General features: G+C 36.1%; 1 protein-coding gene across 8 annotated transcripts in view; it reads left to right on the forward strand.

Annotated features, from left to right (window-relative positions):
- The window catches only part of ASB5 (ankyrin repeat and SOCS box containing 5), a 41,353-nt gene that overhangs the window by 13,159 nt on the left and 5,873 nt on the right, over window positions 1-22,321 (forward strand). For 4 of the 8 annotated variants that reach the window (XM_030491908.1, XM_030491910.1, XM_030491911.1 and 1 more), the window contains exons 2-4: window positions 255-547; window positions 20,880-20,959; window positions 22,046-22,153. In XM_030491908.1, coding sequence (XP_030347768.1) covers window positions 352-547; window positions 20,880-20,959; window positions 22,046-22,153 — 384 coding nt within the window. In that variant the 5' untranslated portion in view covers window positions 255-351. Of the gene's footprint in view, window positions 1-254; window positions 548-12,535; window positions 12,820-18,298; window positions 18,367-20,879; window positions 20,960-22,045; window positions 22,154-22,321 lie in introns of those variants that run through there. The other 4 variants (XM_030491913.1, XM_030491914.1, XM_030491915.1 and 1 more) reach the window with 4 other exon arrangements.

The following is a 22,321-nucleotide window of genomic DNA, read 5'->3' on the forward strand; positions in this document are numbered from 1 at the left end:
GACAGTGTATTTTAAACATGTATTAATAGGGTGTGAGTAAATGAGTTAGAAATGCAGAATTTGTAATGAAACAGACCTTTTAAGTGTAACAAGTACAATCCTGGGTCTTGGAACTTGTCTCTGTTATATTCTGTCTCACTTGAATATCACCAGGCTAGCAGGAGTGACAGTGAACTCAATACTATGTACAGTATAAATAATCATCATATTTTGAGCAGCAAGCATCATGACCAGCTGATATTTTCTTTCCTCAGGACCAGTTGTTCCCAAGAGTACATGGCTGGAGCCATATGATCTTATCAACACATTTGAGAGCCCTACTCAAACACTGAGAGAGATTTTGCTGCAGCAATGACTGTCATAGAAGAAAGTCGCCCTTTTGCCCAGCAGCTATCCAATGTCTACTTTACTATACTTTCACTTTTTTGTTTTAAACTTTTCGTGAAGATCAGCCTTGCTATACTTAGTCATTTCTACATTGTGAAAGGAAACCGTAAGGAAGCAGCAAGAATAGCTGCTGAATTTTACGGAGTTCCTCAAGGACAAGGTATATTTGTACTTACTATCTTATCAGTACTGTTTGGGGATTTTGTTGTTACTCTGTTTTCCCAGGTAATTACTTATCTGTTAGCCTCATTTATATTCAGTTTGTCAAATGATATGCGTGACTCTTTTTTTTTCTCTGTAGTTCTCTCTGTTTTTTAACAATCTGTTGTCAGATTATTTAAGGGGTTGTTTTTCCTTTTTGCCTTTTTTTTTTTTTTTTTTAAGGTTAATATTAGGTTCAGAATAAAACTGAAATATTACAGCCAATGTCTGTTAGGAGAGAGGCCTATACTTAAAATGGCTATATTTAAGATTGCCAAATACTTTCCAATCTAAGACTATTTTGCCAATTTCTTCTAAAAGTTAAAATTTTCTTGTAATAATTTATTTGAGAAGATACAGTCCTTCTGTACTTTGAATAAATTAGCGTCTTGGCTCATATCAGGAATCTTGCTTACTGTTTGTCAGAGTGAGCTTTTGGGCATCTGTGTGGAAATCCATCAAATTTTACTGGGTTGAAAGCTCCTTTTTCTGTTTGCTGAAGCAGATTTTTGGCAGAGCTGGGCACTGGTGTTCCCCCAAGCTCATCTGTGGTGAGGCAGTACCATTTTCATTCAATACTTTTTCTGGGCAACTGAACACAGAAAACTCTCTCTTCTGAATTGTGGTATCCTAGTGCATGACTGAGCCATGGTTTTGCTCAACTTGGGATCCCTGCTGCCTCACTTGTCTTTATTGTTGTTCCTTTTATTCTGAGATAACATCAAATATGAGTTAGGCAATGGAACAGGAAGACTTGTCTTCCCTCTTATCACCTTCGTCACTCATCCCTAGCTACCATGAACAAGAGTAACCCAAGTTAAATGCAAATGGAGAAACTACAGAAATGAGCCAGAAACTGTTTCAAACCTAAAGATATTTTCAGTCTGCAGTGACAAAAGCTAGGCATTTTGTGTGTATGTGTTTAAATTTGCAAACCAGAGAGACTTACATCCTAAAGCAGGAATTAACTTGCTTAGCAGATGATTTACTCAAGGTAGGTTTTTAACGTGTTCTCTGAAAAATTTAGAGAAAAAGTTCAGAAATCCAGGGGTTTTACATCTGAGAATGTTAATGACATCATTTGAACTATTAAGCATGTGCGTGTGTGAGTATATGTACAGATGCATGTGGAGTTGTGTGTATGTATTCGCTAGAGTAGGATGGGAAGGACTGTCTATTCTATTGGCAGAAATACTCGCAGAGAATGTGGTAGCCCTCACTTGAAATCAAGAATTTTTTCACAGAAACTGCATTGGTAGCTCATTCTGGGAAGGCTGATGCAGTATCTGAGTAAGGAAGGAAAAAGATTAGGGAAAAAGTAGAGGAAAAGGAATAACATCACATCCAACGCATCAGGTTGGAAAGTAAAATCATCTGTCTACAGTCTTGTTGCTAAATCCAGGAGACTTTAGTTTGGTCATTTGTCAAATGCCTGAACTATTATATCTAAATAAATGTATATTCAGCATTCTATTAGCTGGCCTATGCAAAATATGAAAATCTATCACGCTTACAGGTTACTGTTTTGCTCAGGTAGCAGAGATTTATATTGATTTCAAGGCTCATATATATGGTAGAGTTTTCTGGTTTTCTGCTTGGTTTATTAAAAGAAAATAGTCAATGCAACTATTTTGCACTTAAATTGTACGTTTTACAACTCAACACCAGTGTGTCTTAACTTTCCACTGCCCAATTTGTAGTGTTTGGGTCTGGGTTTGTAACAGTTCTAAGCACATGTTCAGCTAATGTTACATAATCTGCAAATTCAGCCATTTGTCATGATTAACAGGACCAGTCTTTGCTCTTTGGGATGCAGATAACTCTCCTCAAAATTACTGTTTTATCTCATTTTCTCTGTACCTTTGTTCTGTGTTTGTAGAAGGGGGCATGTTACTGTCTCAACTCACATCCTGTTGTGGGATTTGGTTTGTTTATGTTTGTGAAATACAGTACAGAGATACCTCAGTAGAGTTTATATGATACCATGCAACAAAATATCCTGTTCAAAGTAATAGCTAGAAGATGTACAACAACTAATGGGAAGCTACAGGTTGAAACATTAAAAGATAAAATTAAATACTGAGTATCCTCCTAATTAGTGTTCCTGTTCTGTGTTTTTTCTTAACAGAGAAGCCTCAGGAAAAAAAAAAAAAAAAAAAGAAACAAAACAGAAAATTAGCCTGTCATTGCCTAATACAAGTTTATGGTGTTCCAAGAAGTAATTAAAATTAGAGGAAATGTTAGTTTTAATTTTCTACTTATAACCTGATTATATACTCTTAAAAGTCTGTTAGTGCTGGTATTTTCAGTTTGCTGGTAATAGTACAAAGTTACTTTTTGCTGTTGTAACAGCTTGGTTAGGATGGAGTGCTGTAGTTTTGAAGAAGAGCCTTTGGAAATAATGTGCTACTAGGAACAGGCATTATTTCATGTTTACTGAATTTAGCTCTTGAGTTACAACAAGCCTTTTTTTTTACGAAGCCTGTATAATTGACAATGTTTTAGGTATCGAGTAGTAGTATTTGGTGGAACGACTTTTATCAAACTGAAGGTATACAGGTCAGTACAAGATTTGAGGCCCAGGGATTATACATTTCATGGCTGACTTTGTTTTGTCTTGTTCTTTGTTGAATGCAGGGAGACAGCTTTACCTGTGTCATCTGCCTACTGTGGTTTTGAAGCTACATGTTAGTACTGAGACAGGTCATATTTTGTTCCTTAATATTTCAGGAGTATTTTCTCTCCAGTTTGGATAGTCACCAATTCACTGTGTTAAATCTATCCTTTGATCTCATACGTATGTGAATAGCTAGATATGGATAGTGTCCCAGTAATTAATTAGAAATTATTATACTGTGTATATGACATTGAAATGTAAGAGCTAGATCAGTGTTCAGCATCAACTAAGACCACAAAAGTGTATAAAAGCTCTATTGATTATAAGTCATATTGAGTTGTTTATGGAGAGGAGGTCTGAGTAAAACTTTTCTTGTTACAGCTGAAAGGCACCTTCAGAGGTTATTTGGATATTCTAGGATCAAATATACATGGGTTGTCTGGCAAACGTTTGGCTAACCTGTTTTTAAAATGCTTAGTAGTCGTGATTCTTGCAGCATCCTTATGCAACTAATTACAGCTTTTGCTGTTCTCATTGCTAGAATGCTTCCCACTCCACCTCAGACCTACCTAAATCTTTATTTCTGCAAACTAAATACATAAAATATGATTAAGATATTTATCAGTTTTTCTCCATGTATGAAAAGTAATCAATTTAAAGACTATTATCATGTGTATTCCTACCTCTACTGTTTTTGTCTTTTCTAGAATAAAGAAAAAAGGATTTAACTTAGTCTGTCCTCCTAAGTCTTGTTTTCTGGACCTGGAATTACTGTAGTTGCTCTCCTTTGGACTTGTGCCAGTTCATCATATACAATTCATAGGTTTATTGATGTCTAATTCCTCATGTTAAGCAGAATGCTCCAGCTGAGAATTTACTAGTGCAACCAGTGGAACTATTACTTGTGTAAAAGTGGAAGTGCCATATATATGATACCCTATGTAATACCTCCTGGAATTATTTTTCCCAGCAATAAAGTATTAAGGATACAGTCTGTAGCTTATAAAACCCACGTTAAGACAGAGTTACTGTACTATGCATTTGCTTTTTCCTCTCTAAATATAATATGTTGTACTGGCCTTCAGCTAACTTCATGTTTTTGATATCAGAGAATTTTTCCATTTTGCTTAAGTCTATTTTGAATTGTTTCCCTCTGAGTAGTTGCAGCATCTACCGTTTAGTGTCATCTACTGATTTTTATAAAAATAAATACAATACACTATCATCCGCAATATAAAAAACTGAATAGCGCTAAATTCAGGACAGAACTCTACAGTTTTTACTGTAGAGTAAAAGCTTGTTTAAAGTCCTATGTCTTTATAAACTATGAGAATTGAATTTTTTAATTTTTTTTTTTTCAGTGAAGTCAGTGGTATTACTATCATAAAAGAATTAAAGAAAAAAGGATCCATTCTATTATAAAGGTTGCATTTACTGGATTATTTTTAGCTTTGGCACTTATTTTGTGTACTCTTACTCATATACACATACTTGCCCCATTGAATTGAAAGGGACCGATAAGCTGTTTAGAGCTAAGTGCTTTGCAATCAGGGACTATAGCTGTGTTGTAAATAGGCTATGGTGCCTAGCTTTTCTTTTTTTATTGTGTTGAAGTGAATGTGTATTTATTCATTACACTAGAAACTTCAGAAAAGTCAACACTTCATTAATTTATTTCTTTATGGAAAAAATTGTAGTACATATATGTTTATTCCATTTTAAAATTCTGTGACCTACCAAATGATCTACAAAAATGAACTCACTTGCAAATAAACTGTGGGTGTAATTAGTTCCTTAGCAGGCTAGTTGCAGTGACAGTGATCTGCACAGTAAGATTTCTTCTCTCACGGTATTTCCAGACCTGTGCAGAGTTACTAACTCAGCCTTTGTACAGCTGTTGTTGGATACAAATGGGAGGATCAAAAGCAACCTTTAAATTCTCCCTACTATACCAAGTAGCTGGTCATATCGTGAAAGTTCTCTCTACATACAAGGGCTGACTTGGACCTTCAGCTGAGTTTTATAGTTCAGTTGCTTTAGGATGAGGTAATAGCACTGTGGTATGAAGTGATGTCAAAGTGTGTGTATCAAATCTGAAGAGTTAATTCATTGTCAGGTGTTTTGGGTCTGTAAGATATAAACTTTACTGACAAATAATGGTAAGAGCTTGGTTTGTATGGAAGAATCCATTCTTTGATAATACAGATGACTTTATAGAAGGAGATATAGTTCCCATTTATAAACTTTTTATAAGGCAAAAAGTCTATTTTGTGAAAATTAAATCTGATACTTAGTAACTGTCAAAATGCTTTTAGGTGCAAGCAGAAGGTGATACAGAGGAACTTTCTTATAAAAAACCATTTTGCAGAAGTTAATATAGCATAAACAACAAACTAGTCATGTACTTTGGCAGATACCTGGGGTCTGATGCACAAGCAAAGTAGTTCTGACAACATAAAATGCATTTTCTTTAATATCCTATTATTTAATCATGTCAACTCTCTTTGCAAAAATTTTTGTAGAATATCATTTTATGCATAACTACACTACTTTAAAGTAATATTTGAAAGTTCTTTGAAAACAGAATTTATATTTGTAGTATTTGAGTGTAGCTTCTCAAAATATACTGTTTTTTGCAGAACTGGCAAGGTGAATATGTCCCGATTTCTTCTAAGCTTTTTTAAAAAAGTCTACCCTTGAATGAACACAGTGAGTTCTAAGCTACCTGTCTTTGCTCTATCTGCCTTTGCCAGACATGGTAGGAATGCTCAGTACACTAGCTACTCCTAGTTACCCTAAATTAAGCCATCCATGGGATTGTGGCAGTTCAAGACTGGAGGTGCCATCTCCTTTCAGGAGTAGGAAGCTTGTAAATAGTATGAAGCCTTATGTTCCCTTCTTTTTCTTGTACATTGAGTGCTGTTTGGGTGGACCCAAGAAACTGATCCATTGAATACAACTCATAAGTAGGAAATAATGCTGTTTCACTGTTAGAGATCCACTGTTTGGAAAGCTGGATTACATTTTGAACTGTAGTGAATGAGTAGAGCAAAGTTTTCCTATTATTTTGTTTTAACAAGTTGCAATTGATAATGTCACTCAGCAACAGTTGTTAGGTAGGGAAGATAGGCATGAGGCATTTTCTCAACTTGCATTCCACAGAGATCACAGTTCTATTAATAAAAGCCATATAAGACCTCTATTAGCTTCCTGGATACAATAGAGATTCATTTAGTAATGATAGGAATATTGTATGGCATACCTATTTGCCATACCACTTGGTGTAAGGCACCACATTTAGCGTTTGTTTTTCATATGCAGCATGTAAGCTAATGGTGTAAAAATGCTTAAGATGGTGTGAATGTTCTTTTTTGAAAGTTCAGAAGGGAGGTTTTCTTTGATGCAGTTCATCACCTTCTCTTAATATGCTAAATAACATTGCCTAGTATGACAAATAACTGCCAAAGACGACTGGTACTTCAAAATAAATCTCAAGAAGACACTTGCTTAGAATGAAGCAAATAACACCACACGTCAGCAAGATACTAGAACCATTGGTATGAAGAATATAATCTACTTTAAAGAGGTTTTGGTGAGAGTTACATGGTGCAACTAGACTAGCATGGCCAGAGCCCTGCCCTATTTGCATCAATGAAAACCAAGCACTTCTGTTGGCAAGCATTGATTCTTCCCTTACTTTAAAGAAAATCTCCAAGGCTAAAGAAACTTACAGTGAATATATCTGCTGGAGCCTGTTTGCATACTTTTTTCCCTGAAAGGAACTGAGATATCCTACCGAGTGGATTGCTTTGTGGTGATTGTTTTTAAATTCTATCTGTATTTTTATGTCAGGACCTCCTTGAGAATAGCATTACCACAGCTGGATTTTATAGTTAGTATAATTTATGTGTGCGTCCTTGAAATGTGTCTTATCTGAAGTTGGACCTTAACTTGTCACCAGCCTAGGTCTGATTGGCTTGCTTGATGTGCACACTCTTAACTCAAATGGAAATCCTCTTAATCAAATGATTTCTTTTAATTTTTCTGAATGAAATGAAGAATGTTTGAATTACAAACAAGTACAAAATGAAACATTATGAACTCTGATGTAGCTTAAAATCTGGAGTTTTAAAGGTACCTAGCAATAAGACTGAAAGATTATCCTGGAGCAATCTGCCTGTGAGGCCTTAAAGACAACTGTTGTTAAAGAAAAGCCGTTAGGAAACTCCAGTACTGGATTGGGGCAAGATCAAACATATCACCTGCGCTGGTCTTTTTTGCAGAGGTGGGGAGTAAGGCAACAGGGAAAGACCAAAATAGCATAGCTCCCTGAAGGTGATGTTCCTTCCCTCAGTCACAGACTTATGGCCAGGGTTCTGCTATTCACACTCCTCTCTTGTAGGGGATGTTCTCAAACATTTGCAATGCAGGCAAGCAGTGAGTGAACTTCTGCCAGGTTTAGATGATGATGGCTTTGGGGGAATGCATTACGTGCCTAAGTACTGAGCTCTGTTCATGATTGCAGCAATGCTGTCTGGTCGGTAATAAATCCATTATGGCATGCTGCATCTGTTGCACTAGTGGATGTTACTCTTTGCTACATCTAGTGTCTTTTTGGCAGTAGGTATGATCTCTATGGCTGTTCTTTCACGGTAATTGGCTGGTGATTCACACTGTGGTGCTCTATGCCACTCCCATGCTGACTGCTGATCTCATGCCTTGTGTCTGTCTTCTCTGTTAATATCTGAAGCCTAGGCCTGCTTGGTAACTGATCTGGCTAGATTCATCAGCATGACTGCTGTGATTTGTTTTACTTTAGTCTGTGTGTTAGCACATATTCTGTGTTACCACTGCTTGCCTGCGTGAAGAGGTCTGGCAGGTACAGACTGCAAATCCACAAGCCAAGAAATGTAGTAAATATATCATTGTTCCATATTTGACTTCTGTGGGGGCTGAGACAACACCTTTATCATATCAGACTATTAAATCTTATCTCAGCCTTCCATTCTGATTCCTAGCATCCAAGGAACAAGGCCTAACAACTGTAAAAATTTCAGGGAAGAGGCAGAAAAATTACTAACCATGCATACTGTTGCTATAATAGTAATAATAATAATAATAATAACAAAATAATATTGCTTTCCAGCCAAGAGAGGTTGATGGTAATATATACAGAGCAGGAGTGTGTAATAGGCTTTTTTAGTGCTTACAGTGGCATAGAGAAATGTCATTTTATGCTTAAATAACTAATGACCATTTAAGTATTATCTGCACACTTGCTGGCATTTGTCAAGATGTGGAGGATAGAGGGCAGGTTGGTGACACCTGGGTAATACCTAAGCTTCTGGTTGTCTGCTAATGACTTATAATATCATTGTATTGGCCATGAAGTATGGATTGATGCAAGAATCTGTTAAAAAAAAAAAAAAAATTGTTCCAGTCCTTTCCCTGTCCTGCTGTTAGAGCTTTACCACTGTACTTTTATGGTGCAGTTAAGTTCCCTGGTGCTGAGCCAGCACTGCAGGATGTAGTAGTGGCACTGTGGCCTTTTAGGATGCTGTTTTCATTGATAAACATGTTTCTGTAATTATTACTAAAACCTCCTTTGTCTTGGCTTCTCCTACAGGGAGGAATGTTCAAGATCTCTGCTGGTTCCTTTCTGACAGTGTCAAATGACAGGCAACTCTTGGGGTGCTGGCACTGAGATCCAAGGAGCCTGTCTATTATTTAGCTTCATGGTTGTAGTCTGTGGATTACATCAGTAGGCACAGACAGTTCCTAGTCCTCCTCTAGAATTTAGTGTGGCAGGTTCTATGCAGTCACTGTGACTCTGTAATAATCCTGGTCATTAGAGTGAATCTGAAAGTACAGAATGGGATGTGGCTCATCAGTTGGCTACCTTGAGGAGAGTTGCAAATAAAACACTCATCTGTGACATTTGAAAATAGTGCAATTTTGTCCAGTTTTTCCTAAGTTAAATTGCTGTTATTGGAATTTGGACTGTATTGCATTGGGCTGCGTCATGTGTCGAAAGATGAAGGGTACAGGCGGATTGTCATTGTTTTTCTTAACACTTTTTTTTTTGGTGCTGTCACAATTGTATCTTTATTGCCTTAAGAACAGTCTTCAGAATAGAATGAGTTCCCTATTGAAAGGAAGGAACAAAAATATCTTCCCAGTTTCATTCCCACCTATTAAGAACTGCTGTCCCTGTAAAATCAAGGCTATTTGGTGACAGAGAAGTTGAAACTGTACTGACATTTCTTTTTATAAAAGTCAGATTAAAAACTATTCTGAAGAAAATAACTCAGATTAAAAACTATTCTGAAGAAAATCACTTGAAAGTTTCCTTTAACAATTCTTCCCCTGCATTATAAAAGTTGAATATAAATTATTAGTGAAATGCAACATCACAGTGGTTTGCTTAAAGCTTGTCAGCTAAATTAAGTCAGAATTCCAAACTCATCAGTAAAATCCTCTGATTTCCTTATTCTCAGACTGTAGTGTCTACCCCTTCCTCTGGCTGCTTTTTTGCGGGTAGCTACGTTGCTTCCATGAGTAACTATAATCTAAATACTGTCCCTAATTGCTTGTGTGCCAAGGCAGGGGAAGTAACGGTCTACTGTGCTTTCTGCATGCTTGGATATCGACTTATATTTCTGTATAGGTTTTCTGGCAGATTTTGGAAGTGTTTGAGTGTCGTCTATAGAGAAAAATCTGAAAAACAGAATATGAATACCAAGTCTAAGTAGTTTCAAATATTAATAGTTTTATTACCTAATGAATTCAAGAGATACTGATTTTTATATTGTAGCTAATGTAACCCACTGCATGGATGGCTGACTTGAGGAAGACCACATAGTAATTCCATGTTAGAGGTGGAAGTGAAATAGCGAGTTCTTCAGTCTTACTCCACAGTTTTAACTGTATGTTCATCCCCTTTTTATATCAACATCTCAAGTATATTTTTAATACATTTCCAGTTGGTTTCTCATGTTCGTCTAGCTTGCTTTTTCTTTTTTTTTTTAAATACCCCTTTTATTTATACACTGCTTTAATAGGACTTTTTAATGGCTTTTACCTGGAGGATGAATGGTTGTGCCTAGCAGAATTTAGTGGAAAGTTGCTTCTAGAGTCCTGAATGAGATAAGCTTTTCCTTCTTTGAAGGTTGAAGAAAGATAGTGTGCATATTTTTATACATTGCATTTTGGTGTCCTCCAAAGTATTCAAAGTAGCTTAATAATAGAGTGGTAAGTCTCTATGGAATAGAGATACCTTTCCTAGTACCCTTGCCTCAAAGGTGGCAGATTCTGTTGGTAGCTCGTTGCTTCCTATGCAGCTCTGTGGGCGACAGTGACTGGGTGCTGCTGGCTCCCCTGGGGTCTTCCTCTTTGAAGCCATAGCAGCTGTCTTTGTATCTGCTGCTTTCCTTGTTCCTGCAAGTCGCACCTCTGAAACTAATAAGAGAGAAGGGGGGCTGGAATATCTGTGGAAAGCAAGTTGTATGAACTACTTCCATGTTTGTACCACTCTTCTAGGAGGACCCAGCTTCATTCTCAGCTGACAACCCCACCCACAAAACTCCTACAAAAACATGTAGGTCTTTTCTTCCCAGCCCACTGTCAATCCCTGCCCTGCAGTGCCAGATATTTTTTGCTTGATCCTGATCCTCACCACCTTCTCCTGAAAGTCCTGAGATGCCATTCCAAATGGAGAGGAAGTGTAAAACTGAGATGAGCCTCAGAGCTGTGGCAAGCACAGAGAATGTCATTGGTTATTCCTCACCTGGAGAATAGTGCTGATACCTCCCTGACACAGACACATCCTTAGGAAGCTTTCCTGTTAATTAATTTTCCAGTATTTATTTACTTGAAGAAAACATAAATTTTACCAAATAATTCTAGTATTAAAGTGATACATTTTTAATGTGCCCTTTTATAATGAGCCCTTTAGTGAAAGCTCTATTCAAGAAGTACTAGCAGAGTCTGATTGCTGGATTTATAGAAGTGTTTATGTCAGTCTGTGAGATACCCTGGTTCATTCAGCTGGATGAAACTGAGGAAAACAACTGTCTGAAAGCAGCATAAGGCCTGGGAGAGCGCGATTTTGTTCTCTCTTGCAAGAATAGCAGTAGCCCACCTGCTTTTTTTCTATAGAGTGTAGCACCATTCCAGTGGGGCAGTTCTCATGTGCTGTAATTTAAAGGTGAAATTTGCAGTGGCTCCTGCTTCTTTCCCTTAGCCTACGTAACTATAGTCCTGCCTTTGATTGTTTTCTTAAAGAAAAATAAGAGGGATATACAAAATTTCATTAAATACCTGTTTATTATGTCAACATCTTAGGGATTAATTTTTGTCAGGTACCTGCAAGAGGTAGTAATAATGAAACCCTGTAATGGTAATTTCCTTTTTAAAAGTTCACAGATTGCTAGTTTTTATATCAGTAGAAGAGGAGTGAGGAAATACTAGAAGTGGTAAAGCCAGCATCTTAGCATGTTATTAGTACAGAGAAATCACCATCCTTTTTATGCATTTGGAATTTTATAGATTGCTTCTCCTTGCAGATTTCTGTCACATAGCATCAGTGCGATACACAGTAACAACAAAAAAAACCCAACAAAAAACCCTCAACAAAACTTACCACTTGTGTTTGTTATTATTTAGATAATATTGGCTTGTGCTTCTTTTGACAAGACTACAGCCTTACTTTCATAATGGGATCAGACTTTCAAATAACCAGTGAAATCTTTTATTTTGTGAGTCAAATCATGCTTTTGTTTATTCAGGATTTATTGTCTAGTTGACATCTGTAAGACACCTTGTCCCCTATTGAAAAAAACAACCAACCAACCCAACCCAAAACAACAAAAAGCTCCAAAACAAAAAGCAACCAACCAACAACAAAAAAACTACAAACCACACACACACAAAAAAAAAAAAAAAAAAGTATTGGAAGTGCTTCATAGTTTCATGGATTCTTCTGAACTCCAAAATCTCTCTTAACTGCAAATTACATATGAGTAAAGCCTGATGCAGTAATAATTATTGTTTCTGTTACTAAAAGAATTGACAGACTGAGAATACAGCTTTAGTTCTTCTGTTTTAGATTGCTTACAATTCAAGCAACAAAGCATTGAATACTTATGCTTTAAGAATGTTTCTTTTTTTTTGTTAAATTGTTAAAAAATTAACACCTTCTTTCCATTTAAATCATGTAAATAGTTAAGACTCATGCTGTAGCTAAGCTGATTCTTTCTCTGTTTTAAAAATAGAAAATGCTAGAGCAGTCCTTCCCTTCCCCCACTACATACTCACTAGTCCAAGCTAGTAAATGTTACTGAATGGATTTCAGTGTTGTAGCCATTCTACAGTAAGTACAGCAAGATCCTTTGTGAAAAAGCGAAAGGAGGAAAAAAGGTAGTAGAAATCCCTTCGGCAATGCTCGTCAGACCAGAGTACCTGCACCAATGACACACAGGCTGTCCTCAAGAAACAAATAATGACAACAAACACTGCTGTTCAGAGGAGCCAGAATCTCCCCAAAAGACGCCTAGAACATATAGGGGAGTGTCCTGCGAAACGAAAAGCTAGCTGGGGTATTCTGACCAGCCAAGGTTTGTATAGCAGCCATTTCAGAAACCGTGTGCTGAAATATGCTAAGCTGACCCAATTTGTGATATTCTAGCTCTAAAACTGTTCTTTGATTTTTATTTTCCTAGCTGTAATATAAATGCATGCTTATGTTAGTGGCACTTTGTTGTCTTGCATGGGTTAACACAGGGGTGTTGAAGCTATTTTAGTCTGTTCTGCACTCTTATCAGCTGATCTAAAATACCTTTTCTTGTTTATCTGCCCTATTTGTTTTATGCAAGTGTTTAAGGCTTGACTTACCCTGACTTTTGCTGTCCTGTCACAAGGTAACTGGATACTGAGGGGTAATTATTTACAGCAAGTAACTGGGGAAGGAAAGAAGGGGGAGGAGTAAACTTTACATAGAACTTTATGTGTGAAGTGTATAGGTAGCTGAAATAGGAGACAATGGAGGCACTACAGGTGGCAGAATTATTGTAATTTACTAAGATACTTAAACCAAAGATAAAATTGTAAAGGTTTGCATAGAGAAGTACTTAAGAGGTATTTAAGTTGCTGGACACATGGTTTTCAGCCATGAGGAACAAACTCTATTACAAAAGAAGTGTTTTGGGCTGCGATTGTCTGTGCCATATTTTCCCATTTTTTTCATAATACAAGTGTGTAAAAGGGGGCTGTGAGCAACTGCAAGAGTAATAGGAATATTTTAATCATAATTAGTCATATATATCATCATAATTCCAATTTACATTGATCTTATAAGGCTTAGAGTGAAGAAAAAAAAAGAAATAAAACTTGAAATCCATGATAATAAGATCTCAAATTAAAAACTGGAGATGTTAAAATAGTCAAGGAAAGGGGAGATTTGATATATTGTGCATAAAAATAATTATTAATTTACCATGTAAAACATACCTATACGCTACAGGAATCAGAGTTATTCTTAAAATACCTTTGCTAATTTCCAGTACTGCCAGTTTTAGAATCAAGTAAAATTCAAGAACTTAAGCAACAGTTACCATAGCTTCACAAGTATCTGTTTGAATGTTTTAATATGCAGTGTATCTTTTGCCCTCATACGGTTTGCTGTTACAGATTTCCTGATCTGTAATTTCTGTTTCTGAACCTTTCAGCTAGTTAGGTCAGTAGTTCCCAAAAAACTAGGACGTTCTTCCTCAGACAGAAAAGAAACACACAAGTTTATCAATGTTAGCACTAGCCCTCCTTGATATGGTTCAGGGTTAGCCTCTTTTGCCATTCTTATAAAGAAATAGCCAAATTCAAGTTTTGAATTTTTGAAAATCACAGTAAAATATGCAAAGTAATTTTTTCTGAAAAATCCATCTCAACTCAGTGCGGCTACTTACAGCCTCTTTGTGGTTGTCAAGATGAGCATATACATATTTATTGATGGACATCTTGAAGTACTGAGAGGTTTGTGTTGCAGTTGAGGCTTCTGGTTGTTGCAGTTCACTTGAATAACAAGTATATCTAATATCAAATCTAAAGGAGGCTCTGTTCTTCCCTCTCTGTTCCCATCCATGGAGGTATCCAAACCTGACTTTATTCTTCAGCCATCCTTGCAGAGCAAAGTCATACTGCAATGCAGCATGTAATTAAATATGCAGATTGGAAAATGGACTAAAAGTGATGTAGGAGGTGGAATATGTCATGATAAGATTTGGTAGAAGGGTGAAAGGATAAAGTCATGCTAGGAAAAGGTCTTCAGCCTACTGGCTTGAGGGTCCACAACCAGGCTAGTTTACCAAAATCTCCTGCATGTGGCAAAAGTCAGCACACTAGGCCCAGGTTTGCTGCCGAGCTGGATTCTGGTTTTAAGGCTAGGGATTAGGCCACGTGCTGTATTCACTCTCCAGCAGGCTGGGAAAATACTAAGAATTTTGAGCGCAGTTAGGGGAAAATTGGTTGCAGTCTGGATTAAGGCTGAAACTGCATTTGAGGAGCAAAATTATTCCAGGCAGAAGTTCTCCAGAGTCTGGACTCGGCTCAGAACATCCATATGTCTTTTCTGTCACTTTCTAGTTGGGAAGGCTACTTAAAAACTCTTACTTTGTTTTAGTGGCTTGTCCAATGAAATTATAACAGCCTAAGAGTACTACCAGCTGCTCCATATACTCAAATCAAACCTGATTTGGATCTAACAAATGACTGAATTTAGAGGTTGATGTGATTTTGCACTTGTCACTCTACCTCTGGCACACAGAGCTTGCAAGCTGGTTTGAGCTAGAAAAATATCCAGCCAGTTGTTGAGCCTTCAAGAAGATGGCAAAACCAGACTGTTCAGGAGCAATGGACCAGAGGAGTTGTGGCTATGCTTTCCTGTGATGGGAGAAGGGGTTACACACTTCCTCCTGTGTATGCAAGGCCTGGCACAGCTACCATCATCATTGCCAGTGCCTTCACGTAGCATAATGTTGCTTCTGTCAGGAACCAAGTGAGCTATGTTTGGATACTGCTGCTGTGATTTTTTAGAATTTTTAATACAGTTTAGTGACTCATGTCTCTGTGTGAAAAGTATGTTAAATTGCAATGCCAAAGCACTCAAAATTTGGGAACTGTTAAAAGTAATGTTGCCTGTGCCACACTGATTTGGCCCTCTGATGTGTTATTACAGAATCACAGAATGGTTGAGGCTGGAAGGGACCAATGGAGGTCATCTAGCCCAACCTCCCTGCTCAAGCAGGGTCATCTAGAGCACATTACTCGGGATTGTGTTCAGGCAGCTCTTGAGTATATCCAGAGAAAGAGACTCCAAAAAGGCTGACTCGCTGGGCAGCCTATTCCAGTGCTCAGTCACCCTCAGTATTTGACAACATGGTCACATGCTGTACTTTTCCACAAAGCCCCTTCTTCCTGTGATGTGCAAGATGAATGATGTGCTGAGAATGCATTAGCTTTATACTCGGAAAAAATACACCCAATGTTTTCTTGTATATTGTAAAGTTTAGAAGCCTGTAGTGAATGTTAGGGGAAAAGGGTTAATATTTTAGTGTCCCTAAAAGCAAATTCTATTCTTGTCTTTGCTGTGGCACCTGTGTGTTTTAAGACCAATCATCTAACCTGAAAGTTTCTTGGCTGACCATGGTTGTTATTATCTAAGGCTGAAATTTGAGAAGCTCAAAGGTCTCATAACCATAATTAAACTATGCTTTCAGTGTACACTTTAAGGCCTAACTACTCTGAAAAAAATAAGCTATTAGATTGGTTTTGCAATTTGAGCATTTAAAGTCTCTGTCCTTTGGTTACTTAGTTATAAAATAGTAGGAATGGATGATGTTATGAAGATAGATTCATCAAGGGTTTTGAAGTATTCTTTTGTTATTGAGAGAATATCATTAAAAGTGCAATATAAAATTAACAATGTTATAGTCAGTTTATAGTTTGGATAGCATGTCTTAAAGAGCAAGAGATCCTATTAGATATGGAGCTAAAAAATAATTTGAATGCTAATTAATTCATTAAATAAACAGTGGAATGGCAACACTATTGCATTGTCACATAATATGGGTACATCACAAGCAGAACCGTGTAGGAAGATAGACATGGTTTGTATGGTTTTCAAGAGTAGGATATCATTGGCACTTGCATTTGGAATAAAATCCCCAAATTTTGAAAGTCTAGATGATGAGAAACAATGAAAAGAATATTGGTTTGAACTAATAAAGGTTGGGTTGGTATTTTTTACATGTGTATGTTAATTTGTGTGTATATATTTATATTCTTATATAATTTTTAGTCAAATGAAAACAAAGATTATTTAAAATATTTAAATGAAGTATTTAAATGTCACTTGAACTGTATCTTCTCCCTTAGATATGTTTTAATCTTCTCTAGCCTAAATTGTGATTCTTTTGGAGTTCTTCAATGTTGATTGCTGGAATTTCATTTGTTAAATAGAAGTGGCTCATTTTACTGTTCATATTTAATCACAGTAGTTAAGCACCAAAGATGCATTTTGTAACTTTTAAATCCTTGACTTCAGATTCTTTTGAATTGTTTTTAACATCAAATATCAATTAAGTAGTTGACACACTTCTTTAACCTGCATGGGTGTTAGAAAGATGGATAATGTCATAGTGCTGCACTAAAAATCTGCTAGAACTTAATTACATATACAAAATATCAGGCAGTTTTAACAACTGAAGTGAGGCCGCTGATCTTGGGACTATAACGTTGCAGTTTTTCTGTTCTAGTTATTGGTCCTGTTTGTTGCTTCAGTTGCCACAAACTGAAGCACCCAAAATACATCTTAAGAAATAAAAGGGAGCAGTGATGAACTTATACATAGCATTTGTTGGGTTTGCAGAAATGAATGTTAGCTACAACACTTCCAGAATAGTTTGTTTCTCATTTCCCAGTAGAAGACTGTGATAGGGTTCTGTTTTCAGTTCCTCTCTGATGATACTGCTTTTTCTGAGGACTGGGACAACATCTATTTATCCTTTTTGCAGTATTTTTCTGAAATGATGAGCTTTGGTGTGAATCTTCTCCCAGTAAAGTCAGTGAGAAGCCTTTCATTCATTTCCAGTCTTCCTTGCTTCCAAAATCCCATTTTTAATTTTTTAAATATACCTTTTATACTGGCGTGGGTTTTGTTTTGTTTGTTTGTCTAAGGCTACACACATATTTAGATATAAAACCAAAACAGATGGGATGAATGGAGTGAAGGACTTCTACAAAAATATATTTCTACTTAGTATTTTACTACTATGATTGTAAGTGCAGGAATGACAAATAATAGCAGGTAGGTGTAAAGAAGTGAAGTCTGTAGGAAAACATGGAGAAAAGAATATTAATGACTTAGAAATGGATCAAAGCCAGAGTTAAAAATCCCCGGTTTGGGGATTTTCACAGCTGTGAATGGTTATCAACCCCCCAGTTTAACAACCAAAGAATTGTTTAGGAAATAGCTGAGGCAATAGTGAACTGCTAAAAGAAAAACACAGTTCAGCATACTAATCAAATAGCACTTGGGATACATTCAGAATATCTGTGCTTATTTCTTTTCTAAGTATGTTATGAGTAAGTCGTAAAATAACATGAACATTTGGCAATGCTTCCATTACAAATATGTGTACTAACACTGATTTTTGAGGATACAAAACTGTATCTCCTCGCACGAGGTTAAAAGGGAGGAGTTTGCCCTGCAGTTCTTCTTCGGCTCAAGGTTCTCTTGATTTCACTGTGAGTTTCTCTTGTGTTGATATTCCAGTCAATATATCTTGGAAGGCACATGCACAGATACTGGCACTTTGTAAAGTTGTTATATTACAAAAAGAAATGTGAAAAATGAATAAAAAGGGCTGCAGTCCTTCACCATAAGAAAAGTAACCGGCAACTTGTTTATGTGCATATCTTCAAAGCTGTGTTCACTGAAGGGTGCAAGTTCGTGTTACAGTGAGCTGCTGATCTCCTTCCAAACATAGTTGGAGTGAACAGGCCCAACTAGCAAGAACAGATGTTTGTTTTTTTATTTTCCAGATTGAAAGAAATGAGTAGGATTTATAATTGCAATTGGCTGGAAGTGCCATGGGGAGATGGAGATTTAGGTATTGTATGATACTTTGTAATTTTATTTTTTTTTTTTTTAACTTCACCTGTTAGTACAGTGAATATATTTATTCTTTCTTGTGTTTACAAAGCAATGTAGGCTGCCCTTCCTGGTAAACTAAACACCAGAGAACTTGGAACTAATGTGACTTCTAAATATAGTTAGAGATACTTTGTAGTCAGCATCTGTCAGAGATGAATTCGGTAGGGAATTAATGCATTAACAGTTTTGGAATAGACCATGTTTGCTAATACTGCTGTTACAGACAACAATGAATGAAAAACTGTCCTTGTTTATGTTCTCGTTAATGCTTTCTAAGTGAAAGACATGGCAAGTTTGTAGATTAGCAGAAGGCAGCAATCTAGACAAAAAATTTAAGACGCCTTTGATATTTGTTTATGATGCATATTTATTTTGAACATGTTCTTGTCCCTGTGGTATTTAATGATGAATTACTGTTTATTAATAAATCAGGTGGAATGTGAAGGTTTTTTTTTTACAAACTTGGTTTGTACAAAATGTTTCTGCAGCATTTTGCTTGTAGATTTTATTTCTAGTAAAGATGATACAGGCCTTTTGTATTTAATGGATTTAGCAGAAACAGGTAGCTGCTGGATGTCTCTACATGAAGAAAGGGATATAAGTTGGGTCTAGGTGCAAAACAGAGCTCACAGTGGTATCTGGCATCACTTGATTGATCTCAAATGTCACTGGAGTAATGACATTAGCAGGCGTTCTTCTGAGCAATCCGAGAGGGAAGTAGGTGAAGGGAAGAAAGGTGGAAAACATGTTGCTTTCAGATCCTACCTGCATGTTTGTTCTGTTTAGAGTTACAAACAGCTACAAAAATTTAGTGTATTTACGGGCATAAAAACTCCATGACACTTAGTATTTTATTAAATGTTTTTCTTTATAATAAAGTGTCCTTTTTTTGCCTGTTAATTTAGGAGTAGGATAAACTGTCAAGAGAGAGAAGTTCTCATCTGTAGAGACAGGGTGACAAAATTTCAAAAGCAGCCTCTAAATACAGCTATCATTATTTTTGAGGAATTCTTTGCAACTGCCAGCAGGAGATCTTAACAGATCTAATTAAGTTGAATTAGAATGACTTGAGTGCTGGTTCAGACACTACTACAGAAGGAAGATGTTGGTCAAAATTCTTATAGTGATTGCATACATCCAGCCTACAATAGGATTAATATATCTTAGCTTATTGGGATGACAGAGAAAATACTGATGTTTTGTCAAAATCAGGTTTCTTTCAGATTTCTGAGGTCAGTTTTTGTAGTATAATGCCCCTTAAAATCCCAGTCACTTTGTTCACAGTTTTTTTAGCTGTTATTCTGACTAGCAATAAGAATTGCAAAATATTACATTTATTAAACCTAAAGTAAAAAGTATAGGGAATAATGTCGGAGTTTAGTGCAAATAATTCTGAGGGTTTTGGAAGCTGAATCTTACCTGTGAAGGACTCACAGATACTGGATACTCTGACAGAATAGAAATGTCCATGCATTTTTAAGATCAGGTTTACAAAGCTTTAATTTCCTGTATTTTTTAACATCTGTGATCAGCTTTATATGGTTTTAGGATAATTTTAATACACAACTGTGCTTTTTGCTATATTTTTGATCTGAATAGCATCCAGTAGTGCTGAGTTCCACAGTGTAGTTATATGTTCTGTAAGAAGATACAGGCTTACATCTGAGTAAGTTTTAGTTACGTTCATTAACACCTCTAGGAAAGTTGAGGTTTTATCTCAATGTCCATACTGTGCACTATTTCACAGGCTTTAACTCTGCCCCAATTTCTTTTCTGGTTGAGCAGTTTCCCACCCCCTTCTCCCCCGCTTTCCTTTTTGTGGGTGATAAATAACTGAAAAAAAAGTCAAACCTTTACATTATGCATATCTAATTATTTTTAGTTCTGATAGCCTGTTCGAATGAGAACTTAGACTTAATACCATACTTCTACAATAGCCATTTTTTAGTGTGATTCTCACTGTATTTCTCTCCTTGCACTTGTGTAGTAGCTGCAGAATAATCTCATATATGAGGATTTCCATACTGATTTTTATATACATCAGCTTTTTTAGGACTTTTTTAGGCAGGTCTATATCTGGTTTAGATTCATAAATCAGTTTGTTAAAGTCTATAAATTTCTATATGGCAGCTGCAAAAATAAATTTTTTTTTTTTTTTTTAAAGGAACAAAAATAGAAGTGAGAGATGGGAAACATGGTAATTGATGGATTTCTTTAATTAGATTAATGAAATCAGTATATAAATATTTTGATGTCTGCAACACATAATCATTTATTAGAGGTGTTTACAGTTAATAGAGCATTTTTTATTGTCTAGAAACTGATCATTTGAAATTGAGTTTCTAAAGAGGAAAGAATAATTTCATAGGACAGTTGTCTTCATTCTATGCCTTATATTTTTTGCTTTGCTCTATGCATTTCAAAATCTTAATTCATATGGTTTACTCAATAAATGTTGTTGTTACATAGGTTCTTGGGCAGATCGCTCACCTCTGCATGAGGCAGCCAGTCAAGGACGTCTTCTTTCTCTAAAGACTTTATTGTCACAGGTGAAGGCCATGTTCTTAAAATTGCTTTCATTTTTAATGTTACTTAGTCTCTCATAGATTATTAATGCAGATTTAGTATGCTTTGCTTTGCTTTTTTCACTGGAATTTTGCAGAGCAAAACACATTTAAGAATTTTTATATGATAAGATACAAGTTAATATTTAATATATTTTCTCTGTATGTTTTAAAACTTCTCTCCTCCCCCCAAAAAATTTATCAAAGCTGTATCTAAATTCATATCAATCTTGCCCTCTTGCATGGTGTAAGTTAATGTAGTTCCACTGCGTTAAGCCCTCAGGTAAATAGAGCTACCCAGGGAGATACTTGTTGAGGGGAAGAATCACTGAAACATTCTGGGTTTTGCATAGCTGTGATTTGAAAAAAAAAATATATATATTTTTAATACAAAGGCAAAACCACTAAACTTATACTATTACAGTATTGTCATATTATCTACTACACTACTAAAAATTATACTATAGAATACATTTGATAAAAGCCAATAGACACAATTATTAGTTCTTAAGAATCAAACAACATCTACTGCAGAAAATTTCAAGGGCTTGATGATTTTATCAATCCAAGACATGTTTTCCTTGCTAAATTCATGGTTTTAGATAGTTCAGACCTTAAGTCAGAGAATCACAGAATCGCAGGACAGTTTAGACTCAGGGCCTTGTTGAGTTTTAAAGATCACCATCAGTGGAGATGCACCAACCTGTCTGCACCCCTGTTCCAGAGTTTCACTGTCCCCACAGTGAAATTTTTTTTTCATATAACTAATTGGAACTCACCATGTTCCAACTCATGTCTGTTACCTTTTGTTCTATCACTGTGCATCTCAACAGTCTCTTTCCATCTTCTTTATGCCCTCTATATCCTATCCCTATTTCTGATTTAATAAAAAAAAAAGCTGACAAGTAACTTTTATTCTGTTATATACATTGATTGATGATTCTTTTTGTGTTCACTTGAGATTTATTTATTGCAAGTAGAGTTTTAAGCCTATTTAGAGTATTGTAAGCTATTCATTTGAACAAGAGCAGCTGTTTTATGATCTTTACATGTCATTCATATCCTGTATAGGGGTACAATGTCGACACACTAACAATTGACCAAGTAACTCCACTTCATGAAGCCTGCCTGGGAGATCATGTAGGATGTGCAAGAATCCTTCTTGAAGCAGGAGCAAATGTAAGGAGGTTTGATTTTGTGCATGGAGTCCAATGCTAACTTTGGTTTCACTGAGAAGGATATATATCCTTGATTTGTATTTTATTTTAATTGGTATTTCTCTCTACTCACCCTATTGACTGCATTTATCTCATTTAGTTACAATAAACTGCCCTCTGAAAGCTAGCA

The sequence above is a fragment of the Strigops habroptila genome, chromosome 7 (assembly GCF_004027225.2).
Source record: "Strigops habroptila isolate Jane chromosome 7, bStrHab1.2.pri, whole genome shotgun sequence".
NCBI classification, from domain to species: domain Eukaryota; kingdom Metazoa; phylum Chordata; class Aves; order Psittaciformes; family Psittacidae; genus Strigops; species Strigops habroptila.